Source organism: Patagioenas fasciata, chromosome 4 (assembly GCF_037038585.1).
Source record: "Patagioenas fasciata isolate bPatFas1 chromosome 4, bPatFas1.hap1, whole genome shotgun sequence".
NCBI classification, from domain to species: Eukaryota; Metazoa; Chordata; class Aves; order Columbiformes; family Columbidae; genus Patagioenas; species Patagioenas fasciata.
In genome coordinates, this window is record NC_092523.1 from 76,071,616 (window position 1) to 76,088,121 (window position 16,506).

Consider the following 16,506-nt stretch of genomic DNA (forward strand, 5'->3'; position numbering starts at 1 on the left):
GCCCCCGCCCTCTGAGGACGCGGTTCCGCGGCGATGAGGGGCCGGCCGGCTCGCTCCTCCGCCATGGGCCTGGCGCCGCCGCTGCTCTTGCTGCTGCTGGCGGCGGCTGCGGGCCGGGCCGGGGCTGAGGTGCACAGCCTGCGGGGGAGCTGGCGGCTGCGCAACGGGAACGGCTCGGTGGTGCTGCCGGGGGAGGTGCCGGGCTGCGTGCACACCGCGCTGCACCGCCGGGGCCTCATCCAGGTACGGTACTCTGCCCGGCTCCCCTCGGCCTCGGTGGGCCAAGAGAGCCCGCGTACCCGCCATGCCGCTCCGGAAGAGCCACGAAGATGATGGAGTGGAGCATCTCCCGTGTGAGGAAAGGCTGAGGGAGCTGGGGCTCTTGAGCTTGAAGGAGACTGAGGGGCGACCTCATTAATGTTTATGAATATGTAAAGGGTGAGTGTCAGGAGGATGGAGCCAGGCTCTTCTCGGTGACAACCAATGATAAGGGGTAATGGGTATAAACTGGAACACAGGAGGTTCCACTTAAATTTGAGATGAAACTTCTTCCTGGTGAGGATGACAGAGCCTGGCCCAGGCTGCCCAGGGAGGTTGTGGAGTCTCCTTCTCTGCAGACATTCAAACCCGCCTGGACACCTTCCTGTGGAACCTCAGCTGGGTGTTCCTGCTCCAGCAGGGGGATTGCACTGGATGAGCTTTTGAGGTTCCTTCCAATCCCTGACATTCTGTGAGTGGGCAGCCTGCCACAAAGGGAAAAAAAGTGACCCCCCGTGTGAGATCTTCAGCAGCACAGTTACAGGCAGCCCCGTTTCCCCCAAAACAGCACTCTGTCCCGCTGCCAGTTTTGCTGGCATTGCCAGTGCAACAGCCAGACTTTGTTTCCTTAGTCCCTCCAGAGGCAAAGGGTTTGGTGGCTGCAGTATCCTCAGGTGGACGGATAACTGGAGGTTACCCATGGCAGAGCAGTCCCACATTGGGCCAGGGATACAAATGCCAGCCCGTGAGATTCTGTGGTTTTGACACAGAACCAAGGTGCTGACACCAGATGCCGACAGTATCATCACAGCATGCAAGTCATGTTAACCTACAGTATTACCACAAAAGAATGAAAAACTAAACCCAACCTCTCGAAGTTTGGCTTGATGCAAGAAGTCTAGGGATTCCAGGCATTTCAAGTCATTAAAAATCCTTTTCGCACGTGCAGGGCACATCAGAACAGTTGTGCTGCTTAAGGGAAGTATATTCTGAAACATGACTATAGAACTTATGTTTAGAAGACTAGTTGCTGCCTTAACACTTCTAAGCAGCTTTGCTGCTTCTGTTTACTATTGACTCGTTTAGTTTTTAGGTTTTTTGGAAATGATCAAAACTGCCATCGTAGATTGGCAGCGAAGTACCCTTATACCAGCAGAAGCTGCTTGTCACTCAGACCTGACAAGAACCATGACTCTTAACTGGGTCATTGTTAAAATAAGATGCCTTTTTAAAAGGAGATATGTGGAAAATCAAATGTGTGCCTAGAACAGGGAAAAAAATACAGTGAAGTTACCAAAATAATCTATAAAGCGGATAAATACACTTCTGTACTAGAAAATGTGAAGTACTATCATATGTTGTCTGATTATATCAGATATATCTATATATTCATTGTGGGTGCAATGCTGCATTTGTTGTACAGCATTTATTTTTAAAATACATTCTGGATGTCTGCATTTTATATTTTCTACTTAATTTTTAGTCTTCGAATTATTATCCGGATCTACTCCGACTAAAGTTAGAGCGGTATAAGGAGAAAGTGGCACCACTTCAAGCAGGATAATTTTCACATTATTCTGTGTTGGCATAGGTTGTGAATCCCAGTAATAATAATAGATTCCAAAGAGTGTCATTGCCAGATAAAAGAGATAGTAAACATGGCAGAAGACACTCAGAAAGGATAAGCTGAGCCACGACGGTCTGTTGTTTCAACATCTGTGTGCTTAGTGACAGGACATTTTGAACATATACAAGTAAGGTTTTAAAATGGCTTTTTGCAGTGGGCAGATAGACTATATATGGAGGATCAGTGAAGAGAGCTGTGCTGGTTTCTCCCATGCAGAAGTGCATCAGATAAACTGAGCGTCTCACATGTTCAGCTGTGCTGGGAGGTGTTGCTGTGAGAAGTGTGAATAATCATTCAGGGGAAACTCTGACCAATGCACTGACTCACACAAGACAGTGACGTAGTGAAAGACTCACATTTAACTGCTCACATCAAGTACTCTTACGAAGTGAGAAAATGTGATTGCTGGTTTAGCTGCATTGCTGGAAATTGGCTTGTAAATTTAGTCATCTGAAGCAGCAGTGTAATGTTTGGAAGTGAGGCTGTAACCATGAACTCTCACGTGCCTGGGCAGAATCCCGAGCATGCACAGAGGCACGAAAGCTTAGTCAGCCTGCTGGCCAGCTGTGTGGCTCTTGCTAATAGCTAGATGAGTGTTTGGCTAATTAAATCGATGATGGTTGGTTGTGGACACTTAGAACATGTTTATGTGAATACAAGTATGAACTTGCTCCAAACACGTGCTGATATGGCTGGATATGAACCTGCTGTGGTCTGGAAATTGTTGCTGAATCCGCAGTGTTTGAATTAGTACGCTCTGCGGAGGAGCTGAGTTAACCAAAATACTCCACTTGTGTGGTTGCTTGACCTCTGGACTAGACCCGGCTGGTCCCTGGCTAGTTCCAAACTCAGAATGTGCTAACTTGTTTCTATACATAGGTGTTTATAAGTAACTTAAGATCAACTTAAACCCCTTACTTGGTTTAGCAAAACTCACTTTACAGAAAGAAGCATTCACACAAATATTTGCACCAGGGTAATGAAATTATTTTAAAATCAGATTTTTGTTTAAAAGATAGAAAGGAGAGCGTATCAAAATATGGGGGCAGCCTTAGCAGATTTCCAGTCTCTCACAGATGGTGTTAAATGTAATCAGTCCCTGCCGCTGTAGCTGTAGCATTCTGAAAAGCAACAAACCTGGCTTGTGCGAAGGGAGTCAGTGACATCATTTGTTATTGCAACGCGTGGCTTTGTGCTGCAAAGTGTGGCTCAGCTGTTTGTTCTGGGGTTTCGTCATTGCAGTGGAAATGCTTATGACCAAATGTTTTCCAATGCAGGTGCCTAAAATCATATTCCTATATTCCTATTTATACAAAAGGATGCACACAACCTGAATTCAAGAGGCATAGAGGACTGGTTGCTCTGTTTCTTCAGTGCTCATTATCTCTGGAAATCAATCCTTTTTGGGGTTGTGTCAAGTGTAGAATTAGGAGTTTTATTATAGCTGCCTAAAACCTTTGCTCTTGAGTATTTTTTTTCTGTTTGCTCCTTTTGTTCTTTGCAGTGGATTTTTATTCATCCCACTGAAAATGTTGCAAGACCAGCAATCCCAAAGCTTACTGCTTGTAATCAAAAGCGAATATTGCCCTGAAAAGCCGTACCAGGCAACAGAACAAAGCTGGTGGCAACTATATTATTCTGGGTAGCAGTGACCTAGTGAAATCTATGTGCTATTTTCCTGTGATTTGAAAACCGCAAATAGCAGTGCATCCTTTGCTACTATATCCTTGGGAATTTTTCATGGGTTAGCACCCAAACCAGAAATCTAAAACATTTGGAAGAGCCTACTCCAACAATGTAGCTTAGTGGGCATCTCACAAATGAGGGGAAGAATGGCAGCAAGAACAAGCTGCTGGATATGAAGTCTGCAAAATGTGACTTAGATTGCAAGAGTAAGCTGCAAGCAACTTATCAGCATGTGGTTCGTTTCAAATTTAGGTCGATGCACAAACTGTTTTTGCCCAGGGATGCTCTAGCTGATTGCATGTTTGTAGCCTTTAATCTGCTGTACAGCCCATACCTTTGAATTGGAAGACATCTCTCTGACACTGACAGTTTATTACTCCTCTTGCTGGATCCTCTTAGCATTCATTCTAGAGATGTCTTTACTCTTTGGGTTATAAAATATACATTGGGTGAACACATCTTTCTGAATGCACCAAAAGCACGTATCTTAGAAAATGCTCTTGGGAGAGATACTTCTGGGTTTCCTACTGAAGTATTATTTTCTTCCATTTTCAACCAATGTAGTTCAAATGCTGCATTAAGTGTGATAAAAACTCTAAGGGTAGGAGATACCATCAGAGTGTGCTTTCAGCTGGGTTGTTTTAATAACATTTCATTAGGACTCCATACCTCTTACTGCTATTCACATGTACAATTTAAAAGAAGACATGAGAAACGCACATAAACAAGGGTAATAGTCACTTGACTAAAGTCAGTGCAAAGGTTGGGCATAAGCACGGACATTTTGCAAATTTGCAGCGAATCTTTTGCTAACCCTACATATATGGACAAAGAAGATTTGCAGAAACCATATTGTCTGGAGATTTAGTTTTTAACCGCTGTCAGCGTAGTATTTTCTTTCAGGCGCAGTTCTGATAAGCAATATGTATCAGCAGGTAAGTTGTGCATTAAATCTTTGTGCTAGAAGTAGTTGTCCTTTAGCATGTGCTGTCCAAGTACTGCATGATGCCATTTCTGCTGGCCCATGACTCCTATAAAATTTCACTTCTGATGAATACGGCTATTGTAGCTGGGTTTTCTCATCTGACAGCCATTTGCATTTATATAGAAAAGCTTTTTTGTCTGATTAGCTGTCACTTTGATTTGTAAAGAACTATTAAGGGGGGTCTGCAACTGTGATACTAATATAGGGGTTGGATGGCACCGCAGTTTCTGTCCTGTTGTTCAACAAGGGCATGCACTTGACACAGAACGTTACGGTGGTCTTGGTCACATTTGGATATCAAAATAGATTGGAAGAGAGAAGCTTATGTATCTCGAGTGACATTTCTTCACTTCTGTGACACAGTGTATATTTTTTGTGGCTTGTTCTGTATTCGCATACAATATGCTGTTGCATATTTTCTGACACTTCATTGTAACTTAGATTTTTCAAAGCAAGCCAGGTAACAATTGCATTTGGTATTGTATGGTTCTAACAGCTTAAATGGCATTCATTGCTTAAATGCTCGATTAATATAAATATTTTATTTTCCATTAAAACCTGCTCTGCTGAGTTATATGAACATATGTGGAAGCATTCAAAGCCCTAGCGAAACTTTGGATGAATATTAAAGGGCACTCAAGTTTACCTTTCAAAAGCTTGTGAAGTTAAAATAGATAAAATTTATACGAGCCTGTTAAATACATCAGAGTATTCGAAGAATGTTGAGTGATGGGTATCAATATCTTCTTAATGAACTCTTTAGTAGTGTTTGGTTCTGTTTGACCATAACACATCTTGAGCAGAAGGGGACATTCAGTTTACTGCTTTGTTAGAATAACCACTGAAAATGAATCACTTTAGGGTGGACTTCCGAAACTCTAGTTCCAAGATACGGTCCATTCATCACTACTGTTAGTTCAGCTTGACTTCAAGCTGTAAATACGTGAAACTGGGCTTGCTGAAAATTGTATAAATGCCCTGCCTGCCATTGCTTGAGATATCAAGGAGTGTGTAGACATAGGTATCTTAACTATTTAGCTCCCAGTCTGAAGTTGGCAACAGCAAAACCGTTAACCTGTAAATCGTGAAACATCACCTGCAAGTTTTATTTTGATAATCTGTTGTGTCAGCAGAATTTTCTTATGCTGCACATTATAAAATACCAGCAAAGTTGATCTATGAGAGAAGGGCATGCAAGGTAATTTCAAATTAGATCATAACAAAAGTAGGATAAAGCAAAGGAATCTGATTTTTGTTCCCGTTATCACATTTCATTTTATTACAGGTTGACTTTCCTCCTGGATTCAGCCGAGTCTGTCTAGTGTTGCTCGGGTGGTTGTGCTGGGCTCCCTTGGAGTGCTGGGCTCCCTTGGACTCCTGGCTATGTGGGGGCCTAAAGCTGGACCTTCCTAGGCCCGGGGTGCGCCTGGCACAGCTCGCTTACGTGGACTTTGAGTCTCACTTCTGATGTGTTCACGTCTCATCCATTTCCTGCTTAAAAGGAGAAGCTCTTAGCTTGTATGACTTTCCAATATCCCCCTGAAATCATTGCAAGGAGGAGCTTCCACCCAGCTGCTTGGCAGTGCCTTCAGTTCAGTGCTGCCAGTGCTTTTGAAATCCTGCTCATGTCCTGTTATCCCAACTGGAAATTGCTTCCTTTTGATGCTCTGAAGCAGGGCTTTTTACCTCATCTCAGCAGGTGATTTGCTGCTTGCTTACAGCATTGAAGTTGGGAGCAGAGAACAAACAGGCAAGGAGCTTGAGTGGTTCTGAATTTGTACCCAAATTGCAGGAAAACGCAAGGCTGTCATGTTTGGTGAGATCTAAAAATAGTTGAATCCACCCCTGTGCCTTGCTTCCAGGAGCATGTTGAGGCAGTGAATGTGAAGTATATTTAATACACGTGCAGTCTATTTCCTACCATCTTTCCAATTCTCCCAGGGCCCTTAAGGATTTTAAATGTCTTCTTTTTTTTTTTTCCCATCCAGTTTTCTGAAATAAACGTTTAATTTTAATGTGAGCTGCTTTAAATTCTGTTTCAGACAAATCCAAACAATATGACTTCTATAGGTACATCTTCCAGCACTCAAACCAGTTGCATTTAATAATGAAAAAGTCAATAATCTCGCAAGCATATTGGAGAAGTAATTTTACTTTCTTACAGGGCTTGTGGTCATGCATTTTCCCTGAATTGCCTTAAAAGCATTGCTTGAACAGTGCCACATGACTGATTCTACACCAAGCAACATCTGTCATACTTAAAACTAACCAGCATTTAGCAGTTTTTCTGTGTGATATGAAGCTGTTTTTCTAGTTATGTAGCTATGATATCAGTAAGCTGTTAAGGTTTATATGAAAGTACACAGAAGTAGGGGTTTCCCATCTAAAAAGGCAGATACCTTTGAGGAAGATACAATATTCTTACGAGTCAGAAGGGGCTAACTAGCTCTTCTATGACATGTATTTTAGCAATCAAGGCATTTCTTGAAGGCTTTAGGCTGATACAGAAGAAGCAAGTCCCTTCAGGGAGGAGGATCTGCAGTGTGCTCTGAGGAGACCCAAACAAGCAGCCTTGTTGGTAATTCCTACCTCTGCTGAACCATTCCTACATTCCTGTCTGCTGCTAGAACACCTTGTGTTTCCAGACACAGGTCTTTCTTCATTAACACCTCAGTATCCCTGCTTTTGCGGGAGAAACAGTGCAGGTTTCTTTTATGCGGCATCTTGATCTTCGAAGAGGCACCGATATCGATTGTTTGCCACTAACCAAACTGGTTTTGACTTTGCAGTCTGCTGTTGATGGCACATTTGCAACTTGCATCTTTTGCCTTTTCTTAAATATTTCCACATGCAAGTGGCAATGTTTGAAATTTAACATGCACATTTTCCAAAGCAGAACCTAAAATAAAATAGTTTAGAATGTTAAAGCAAGACAGTTGTTAGAAGTGTGCTTTTTTTTTTAAGGACATATTGTGGGTTTTCATGGTCTCTGACGATTTGAGGCTTGCCTTTCTTTGTGTCAGTACAGTAATCTTAACGGAGTTTCTTTTATGAGCCTAAATCTTGCATTTTAGTATGCATTTATTAGCCTCAAATTTTATATCTTATTAAAAGTCTTAAGATCCATTCCCCAAAACATTTTGCATATAAAAGTAATGATACGGATATCTTAAAATTCAGGGATTGTTCTGCTAAGTTCATGATTATTTTCAGAGAATACACTGTATCACCAATACAGAGGTCACAGTTTTACTGAGGTGACAAGACCTTTTCTTTCTTGACTCTTATTCCCTTGTAGTGAGAAATTGGATGGATAGAGCATAACGTGTAGAGGCAAGGTGACAACTTTCCCTCTCTGTGAGCTCAATGAATGATGCTTATATTGCTGTGGGCCTCCAGAAGGGACTATACTGATGAGGACAGTCACTTAAGTGGTATGATTAGGTGTGCTGGTACTGTAAAACACGCCTCTCAAAGGGAACCTTAATGCAGCTACGCTTTCTCTTAGCTGGGTTTGAGTCATGTAGTGCCAAAGAGCTTGGTCTTTGTTTTGGAAAAGCAGTTCAGCTGTGCAGGTGCTGAAGAGGATTGAACTGAGCTGGCAGTCAGAGACACAGATACCTGCACTCAGAGCCATCTGCCACAGGGATGTTACACCGTGTATTTCTGCTGCCTTTGGATGAGGTGCAAGGCGGTGAGTTATCAGGTCCACATACCAGATTCCTTCAGCCTAGGTGAGGAACACTGTGACCCGTCGTAAGGTAATCTGTACAGCATGAAGCCAAAAAGGTCGAGGATGTAGCTTAGGCCAGCTCTGCCTTTCATTCTTCCTGGGTAGTGTGGCTGAACGGAAAAGACCGCATTTGGTATAAATGCAGCATTTTTCTCAAAAGCAGTCATTTTATACAGCAAACGAAATTATATTGCTACTTCTCTTTCTCCCTTTCTCCAAATATAACAATTTAATTCAGCCTTACCACGTCAAGACTAGTTGACACAAAACAGCTGGAATATTTGCAATTATTTTAAACTGTAGAGATTTGTTCACTGCTGTCCCTAGAGGCCTAAAATGCCATTTCTTTGCCTCTTAAAATCCTGTTAGTCTCACTTTCTCCATCATTATGAAGGTGATCATATTTCTGTTCCTCTCATTAAGTCACAAGCTGTCTTGGCTTCTTTTTATTTTTAATTTCCAGCCAAGTCATTTCTAATGTAAAAACAAACCCCGTTCCCTCTAGTTTAAGTATGAATGATTATAGCAAACAGGTTTGGACCTGTATAGGTAAAGTCAAATATTACCAAAGCTTTGCTTTCACATGTTATTTCAAAGGTGAGAAGGAATATCAGCTCTAACTAAATAAGGTGGATTTTGCATTTGCAGACTGTCTGAAATAAGAAGTGCTCATCTAATGGATATTACGATGCATTTCATGTAGTAACACTATTACTCAATAAGTCTTGTCATTTTCTTTTTGTTGGTCTGTTATTAGGATCCATACTATAGATTTAATGATGTGATGTACAGATGGATCTCACTGGATAACTGGACTTACAGCAGGACGTTCAAAACTCCTTTTGATATCAGGTATGTGGTAAGGATATGTCTAAAATAGTTCTGTGCCATCTTTCATGTGGAATTGCAAGTTAATCCATCAGCTCAAAATCTGCGTAATACTTTTGTGTCTAATAAAACAAATAATGCAATAATGTACAGCTGCAAAGCTGTTGCTAAAGAACACTTCGGTAGTTGCTTTTTCCTAGTTTTTTTTAATTGTTAAAAATTACTTATGAATTACCAGCTGAGGAAGGATGATAGTCAGGCTATTTGGAAGCCAACTTGTCTGATATCTGGTGTGTATGTGAACATGCTGTGTGGCAGACCTGAGCCACTGCAGCTGTCATCTTTATTTGACACACACTAAGTCAAATTATTTTAGAGGTAGTTGAGGCAAATGCTGCCAAAGATAACGGTGATACATGTGTTTATATTGTCTGTCTCCTGTGTGGTGTTAACTCTAGGTATTCTAACAGGTTTTTATGCGTATGTTACATTCTACAGAAAGTGGCAGAAAGTGAACTTGGTTTTCGAGGGAGTAGATACAGTAGCGCAGATCCTTATCAACAATATCACTCTTGGGAGAACAGACAACATGTTCAACAGATATGTAAGTAATGTGTTTGTTTCTGAAGATGCTTCTGTTTTTTCTTCAAAGCATTTTTGTTGAGCACTTTTTTTGAGCACTTCCAGTGCATTCAGCTACACATAAAAATAGGTGCTTGGACGTAGAAAGTGTTGACCTGAGGACTGCATGGATAATCAGATAAATGTTAGAAAGAAAAGTGTATTTACCTATTCAGGAGTGACAGGGTCAGATTTAGAGGTGAACGTGTCACTCTAAATGAGTGGATGCATGCAAGAGGATCAGTTCAGCTAATAGTGTAAGTCTTGCTTCTTGGGATCTGTCACAGCTCTAAGGAAATGTAAGCTTAGATCTGTTATATTAGCTGTAAATCTGCTTACTGATTGGTATTAGAATGGTTTACATGTGAATACTGAAATAAAAATGTGCACGTTGCAAAGCCTTTGTGTTTCCATGTTTTTTTTTAATAATTGGGCTTTTGATAACATTGGCTTGCATTTTTGAGCTTAGCCTGTATCAGCATGAGAGTACTCATCATGGAACTATCTTGAGAATGGCAAAAATATTCCAACTAATTTTATAGCTTCAAAATATAGAATTATTCTGGCTACTAGCAGAAGGGACAATCCTTGCTTTTCTCTTAGAAGAATCAAAAAAGGAAAAGTTAAAGGAAAAACGTTAGTGGAATAACTGAATTACAAAGGAAATCCGGTGCCTTCATATCTCAGTGTTTACCGTTCTGGCAGGTTTTATTGCAGAGGTACTGGCCTGAGACATGAGAGCTAGTTTCTGCCACCTGGGTCTGTGTGACCTGGGACAAATCACTTAGTTTCTCTGTCACTTAGTTTTACCATCAGTCAAATAAGAAATGTCTTAGAGCTTTTATGCAATTGTAATTATTTGCTATTTAAAGAGTATCTAAAGGGTTGCCAATAGCATGCTCTGTAGAATTGGGAAACGATATTATTTTGCCCTTATTTCTGCAGCTTCATTCTGTCTGAGACTGTAACAGTGAAATGGCCTTCACTGTAAAAGCAGAGTGTACGGTATTAGATTGTGTCTAGGATTACTGTGACCCAGACTTGTGCTTTGTTCACCTGTTCCACATGGCAACGACATCTGCAGCAAGGACTCTGTGAAGGCTCTGTATGGGGGATACTATTTATTTTGTAATTTTCTGCTGTACTCTACAGATGCAAGTGATGCTATAGCTGGGCTGCTCACAAGTTGGAAAAAATTGCCAAGACTTGGCTTGTCACAAATGAACACTGTGAAGAAGAAATGGGTATTAGCCATTGGAACCATATTGTCTTGATAGTACAGGATAATTCTGAAACCGAACATTTGCAGGGGATTTTGTGGGCCATTGAGGAAGCCCACAAATGCTTCAGTTGGTGCTGGTATAGAATGTGTATCCATACATTTTGTGGATGAGAGTGCAGCTGGCATGAAATACAGCTTTGCAGCATTCATATAAAAGGCAGCTCAGTGCTTTGTGGTAGATAAGCTGGCAGCACAGCGTGAGTTGGAAGGACTCCTGTATGGACCGGCTTTCTGAGTTGGAACAAGGTGTCTTCCTAAAGATGCAGAGGAGTTCTGAATGACGAAGGAAGGTAAAGATTCTCTTGCCGTCCTTATCCTTCAAGCACTTCTGTGTGCAAGCAGAGTGCTGCAGCCTATGGTGGGGGCTCAATATAGGGAAAGTGCTTTGTCCAGAAACATCTGCTTGTATCTAGAATGTTACTGTGTCTTCTTTTTTTTTCCGGCTTAAGATGTACCTTCTCTTTTCCTTCAAAACCAGGGCCTGTTCAGACTGTACTTCAAATGCTTTTGAATAATATATGTATGGTATTAAAATCCCAGTGTAACATTGATTATAAATCTCATAAATAAATGTCAGCACTGTAATGATTTTGTTCTGTTTTCTTGACCTAGACCTTTGATATTACCAGTGTGATCAAGGAGGTCAATTTTGTTGAAGTCCATTTCTTGTCAGCCGTTTCATACGCAGCAGAGCAGAGCAGATGTCACAAAGAGTACAGCGTCCCCCCGGCGTGCCCTCCACCTGTGCAGAAAGGAGAGTGCCACGCTAATTTCATCAGGAAGGTAGGGGCGGAATTGTCTGTGACTTTAGGCTTGGAAAGAGGAATGCACCACGTGCTTTCCTTACAGATGTATTCTGAAACCTGCAATGTCATTTTATAAGTAGGGCATATTTTTCATTGCAGCTTTCTTCCCCTGTCCCCCCTAGAAACCTGTAATCTAGCATGTCAATAATACAAGCGGCATAAGAAGGCTGGGCTTCATATCTAGGTGATAAAAATGTTTAAAAGGCTGTTTTCATTAAGGAGTCAGTAAGGAGGCTTGCTGCTAAGAGAGCAGGATAGCATTGGGAAATGTATAATCGTTACATTTTGATCCACTGGGTGGGTTGAGCAACGTATGCTGACAATAGACTTCACACTTGCAAATACCAGTGTATATTGCCAGGGCTGTAAAAATCTCAGCCAGGCAGCTTTGTGAGGGTTTGCTATTGCTCATGTGCCGTGCTATTTATACTGGCAGCTCTGACATGTCCCGAGGAGTGTTATCCAACAGAGGACCTGCTCTCATCTTATTGTGGTGTTGTGAAATATGACTTAAAAGTACAATGTTCTGTGAAAACAACAATGTAATATACAATGAATGAAGCTCAGAAACTCTGATATGGCTTCATTGCTCTTTAAACTTCTCAAGGCAAACTGTCATTTGAGTAGCATCTCATGTATTTCTGATAGCTTTGCAGCAGATAGAGAGAATGGCCAGGTGATTTTATTTGGACTTTCTCTTTTTGGGTGTTTTTTTGCATGTTTTTCGCTGCTTGAATGCCATACTTGTTCATTATTTTTAGTCTTTTTAATGGAGTCCTTTTACACCCTCCTCAAAAAAAAGGATAGAATCTTGTTAATCTAAGCCTGGATGTAATTTCCTATGAACTTTGCTAATGGAAACATGGACTCCATGTCCTGGGGAGATGCTTCAGTATTAAGATGTTGTCGTTATTATTACCTGCTGCTACTTTTGTTTTCACTACATTTTTGAAGGTTGATTAATTCTTCTGAGTCCACTGTGTGTCTTAAAAATCAGTGCAGGGAGGAGCTTGGAAGGAAGAAAGCACTTAAACAGCTGTATTCTTATTTATAGAGCAAAACTGTCCAGGAATGATTTTATGCTTTACTGAACTGTACCTTTAAATTCGTAAGAAAATGCCCTAGTGCTTTTCCTCAAAGGAGTTGTTTGACTGTACTTGGAAGCTGCTCCAGACATTTCCAGAAACATCTTTAGGTCCATATATATATGGCAACAACCGCACTGATGTCACGTTTAAAAGTAAATAAACATACTGTCTTAAAGTAATGGATAGCTGTTTACACATTTTAGGTTCAATATTAAGTGCAGTAAACATATCTAAATCTTAAGAGGAATTTGTGGCGAAATGCAGTGGTAAGATACTTGAGTGATACAAGCGTATTGTTCTTATGCCATAGTGTTTCTGATAGCAGTCTCTGCAATATTACCAGTGAAACGTGACAGTCTGTCAGCGGTTTGTTTATTTGTTATAAAGGGAAAATTACTTTCAATCTGACTTGTTTTCTAAGAATGTGCTGTCCCTGTTTTTACACTTGAAATGGGTACAGTGCTCGCTTCCTGGAAGGCTCTTTTGCAACTTGATAGGCAGGCAGGCGGACTCCAGCGATGCAAGGGATAGGCCAGACTTGTGCAATGTGGTTTGCCAAAATTAGTATGCCTCGGCTGTTAAGTTATTAGTCTCTAAATTTAGAACTGCAGGTCACTGTACAAGACTTTAAGGGGATCTATTGTATTTGCTTTGGGGGCTGGGGCTGTCTGAAGCTTGGAGGGCAGCTGAATAGACGTCTTCAAGGGATTTGTTAACTACAGGGCTGACCAGGTTTGAAAATAGCTGAATGGAAAGCAGCGAAGGTACTTCTCTGCCTGACCGGCATTTTATAATTCTGACAGTTATTCTTACGTTAGAACCAGAACTAAGCTACTTCTCAACAATGTCTTTGTTCCCTTTGTTTTTGCTTAAGAGAACCATAAAAAGGGGAGAAACAGTGAACATGACTGAAATACACAAACGCACCAGACATACGCATCTCTTTCCTTGTACTAGTGTGTGGTGTTATAAGAGAAAACGGGGAAGCGTTTCAGATATAGCCATGATTTTTTATCTGATATTATTCTTTTAGAATACTTCAACTTCTGTAACCATCAGTTTTTCACTTACTTTAAAATACACAATTAAATACTGACCTTACAAACTAAGATAATTCAGAGCTGAACTGAGGGTAAACTGCTGGCTTAAACCTTGCTATACATGGATGTTTAACACAAAGTTTTATTTTTTGTACAATACAGGTAGTAGCAGCAGAAGTCTGGTCAAGAAATAAGAGAAAAAATACTGTAGGCTCTTCTGGATTTGTGGAAATTGGAAAATTCTTTCAGTGCACAGCACTTTATTTCTAGATGGCAAATAATGTTTATTTCTGTCACAGCATCAATGTCTATGTGAAAAATAGGAAATTTTAATGTAATTACTCTGTATTTCAGGAGCAGTGTTCATTTAGCTGGGACTGGGGCCCTTCTTTTCCCACTCAAGGAATCTGGAAAGATGTTAGGATTGAGGCCTATAACCATTATCACCTGATTTACTTTTCTGTGACTTCTCTCTTTGGTAAGTCCTGTCATGACTTTTTGTTGTTATTTCACCCTTGGAATACAAACCATTTTATTTTTAAGCTCAATTAACTGTCAGGTTAGGAAAGGTTCTGTTGTTTCATTATGATGTTGTTCATAGTTCTTACCACAGCACACTTTTTTTAGGTCTTAAAACAGCACTTCAGTACAAACAACAGCTATTAACTACACTGGAATTCATAATCTTGTTTTGCTTTAAGATCCCCAAATAACTGCACAAATATATGTAGTATAGCTCAGGTTAGTCCCTTCTTCTGTTTTGAAAAGTTTCTTTTTTATTGGCATGTGTTTTCACCAAGACTTTCGATAAATACAGCTCACTTTGTCTCACCTCCGTTTAAAACGAAGGCAAAGCTGCCATGGGAGTTTAGTGTTGTGTTGGGAAGACAAATGCACAGTGAGCAGAGTTTCAAGAGCGCTGAGTTTTCAGGACACAAGATGAAGTCTGAGAGGAGCAGTTGTGCTACACAAGGATAATTTGTTAAGGCTGCAATTTGAGAGGGTGGCCTCTTCCATTCCTGCTACCCAGCTTACCTAACCGGTTTCCTCCCTTGGTTGTGATCTTTGATTTGCCTCTCTTTTGTTCTGAAGATCATTGCAGATGAGCAGAAGTGGTTAATTTTCTGTTGAAACTTTCCGTAAATGGTAATACGCCCCATTGTAGACCACCCACATGATTTCCTTCAGTGCCTGTTGAACCCAGTCTTCAGTGGAGTAAAGACTAGCACATGAGTCCTCTGCACTGGCTTGAATTTCAGCCTTTGGGAATAGAGTTGTTGTGTATGAATAGAAGAGGAAGACGTCACTCCCTGGCTGCTTTTGAAGCTTCCTGAAATAGCTGCAGGTCTTAGCTAGAATTAACGTGACTGGAATTTCCATGGAAAGCCCCAGCACAGACTCCCTGTGCTCTCTAAAACTTAGTGACAGTAAAAATCTTTTCTGGTCCCTCCCACATTCCCACAACTCCACCTTCTGGTAGGTAAAGTCTTCTTGTCTGCATGTGCTGCGAGAGCAAACCTCCCTCATTCAGCAGAGAGTGGTTTGGAACCAGAGCCAGAGCTTATTCGTATTCATACACAGTAACATTTGAAAACTAAAAGAGTAAATTAACAACTTGGATTCAAGCTGCCTGTGCAGTTATATTGCTCATCTGATCTGGTGTCATACACCACTGGGTCTGTAAAAGGTTCATTGTTCTTGATTTCTGTGCCTAGACCCCACGGTTCATGCAGTTTGGAGTGGGCTGGAATTTCCATATGCCCTTGGAGGGGAGAGAAAACGCGCTGTAAGGGCCGAGCCTTGCAGGGTTGGGTGGGGGGTTTTTTAACCCCTTCAGCATTTCTGAAAATTGGTCTTCCTGGGTAATGCTAAACTTGGGAACACATTCATTGCTCCTCATTCTACAAACGACAGTGAAAATTTCACCAGGGCAGAATTTAATTCTTTGCTTTTGGAGGGAGCTCTCTTTCTCTCCCAGAGGAAGGAGAGCTGGATGCAATATATATCCATGAAAAAAGAAAGTGGTTACTAGCTTGTGTGTACAAAATGTGTCTTAGTTCTAGTTTTCCTTGTTTTCTGTTTTATTTGCTTTTGCTTATATGTTCATCTGTAATATTTGAAGTATAGGATTAGCCGGGCTGTGTTTGTAGATAGGTAATTTAATTGCTGAACTTAATGGGAAATTTACACATTAATCTTGAGTACCCTTGACCATAGCTTGCCTTATGTGGTAAGTTCTGTAAAGGAGAGGACTGCCTGAGGTAACTGCAGAGAGATTTCAGGGAAGTCATTAACTTGTTTCTTGTACCACACTTGGATGGCAGAAGGGACATAAAGATACAGCCCATCAAGTCTAGACACAATGGGCCCAATTCATCCCCAGCATAACTCCATTCACTTTGTCTAGTGACTCTGGGATGAATTCAGCTCGTTTTCTGTTAATACTGGTTTTGTTTCACCAACAAAAGTGATTGTACTGCCTTGTGATTACAATCTTTCCCAAAGAGTACCGTGTTCATATGAGTGCTGACTAAAAGCAAATATAATGTCTA

General features: G+C 41.0%; 1 protein-coding gene across 2 annotated transcripts in view; it reads left to right on the forward strand.

Moving 5' to 3' along the window:
- MANBA (mannosidase beta) overlaps nt 1-16,506 on the forward strand; it is a 43,964-nt gene continuing 27,458 nt past the window's right edge. The window contains exons 1-5 of one of the 2 annotated variants that reach the window (XM_065836081.2): nt 1-243; nt 9,047-9,141; nt 9,616-9,721; nt 11,633-11,803; nt 14,309-14,432. In XM_065836081.2, coding sequence (XP_065692153.2) covers nt 34-243; nt 9,047-9,141; nt 9,616-9,721; nt 11,633-11,803; nt 14,309-14,432 — 706 coding nt within the window. In that variant the 5' untranslated portion in view covers nt 1-33. The other variant, XM_071808235.1, reaches the window with a different exon arrangement.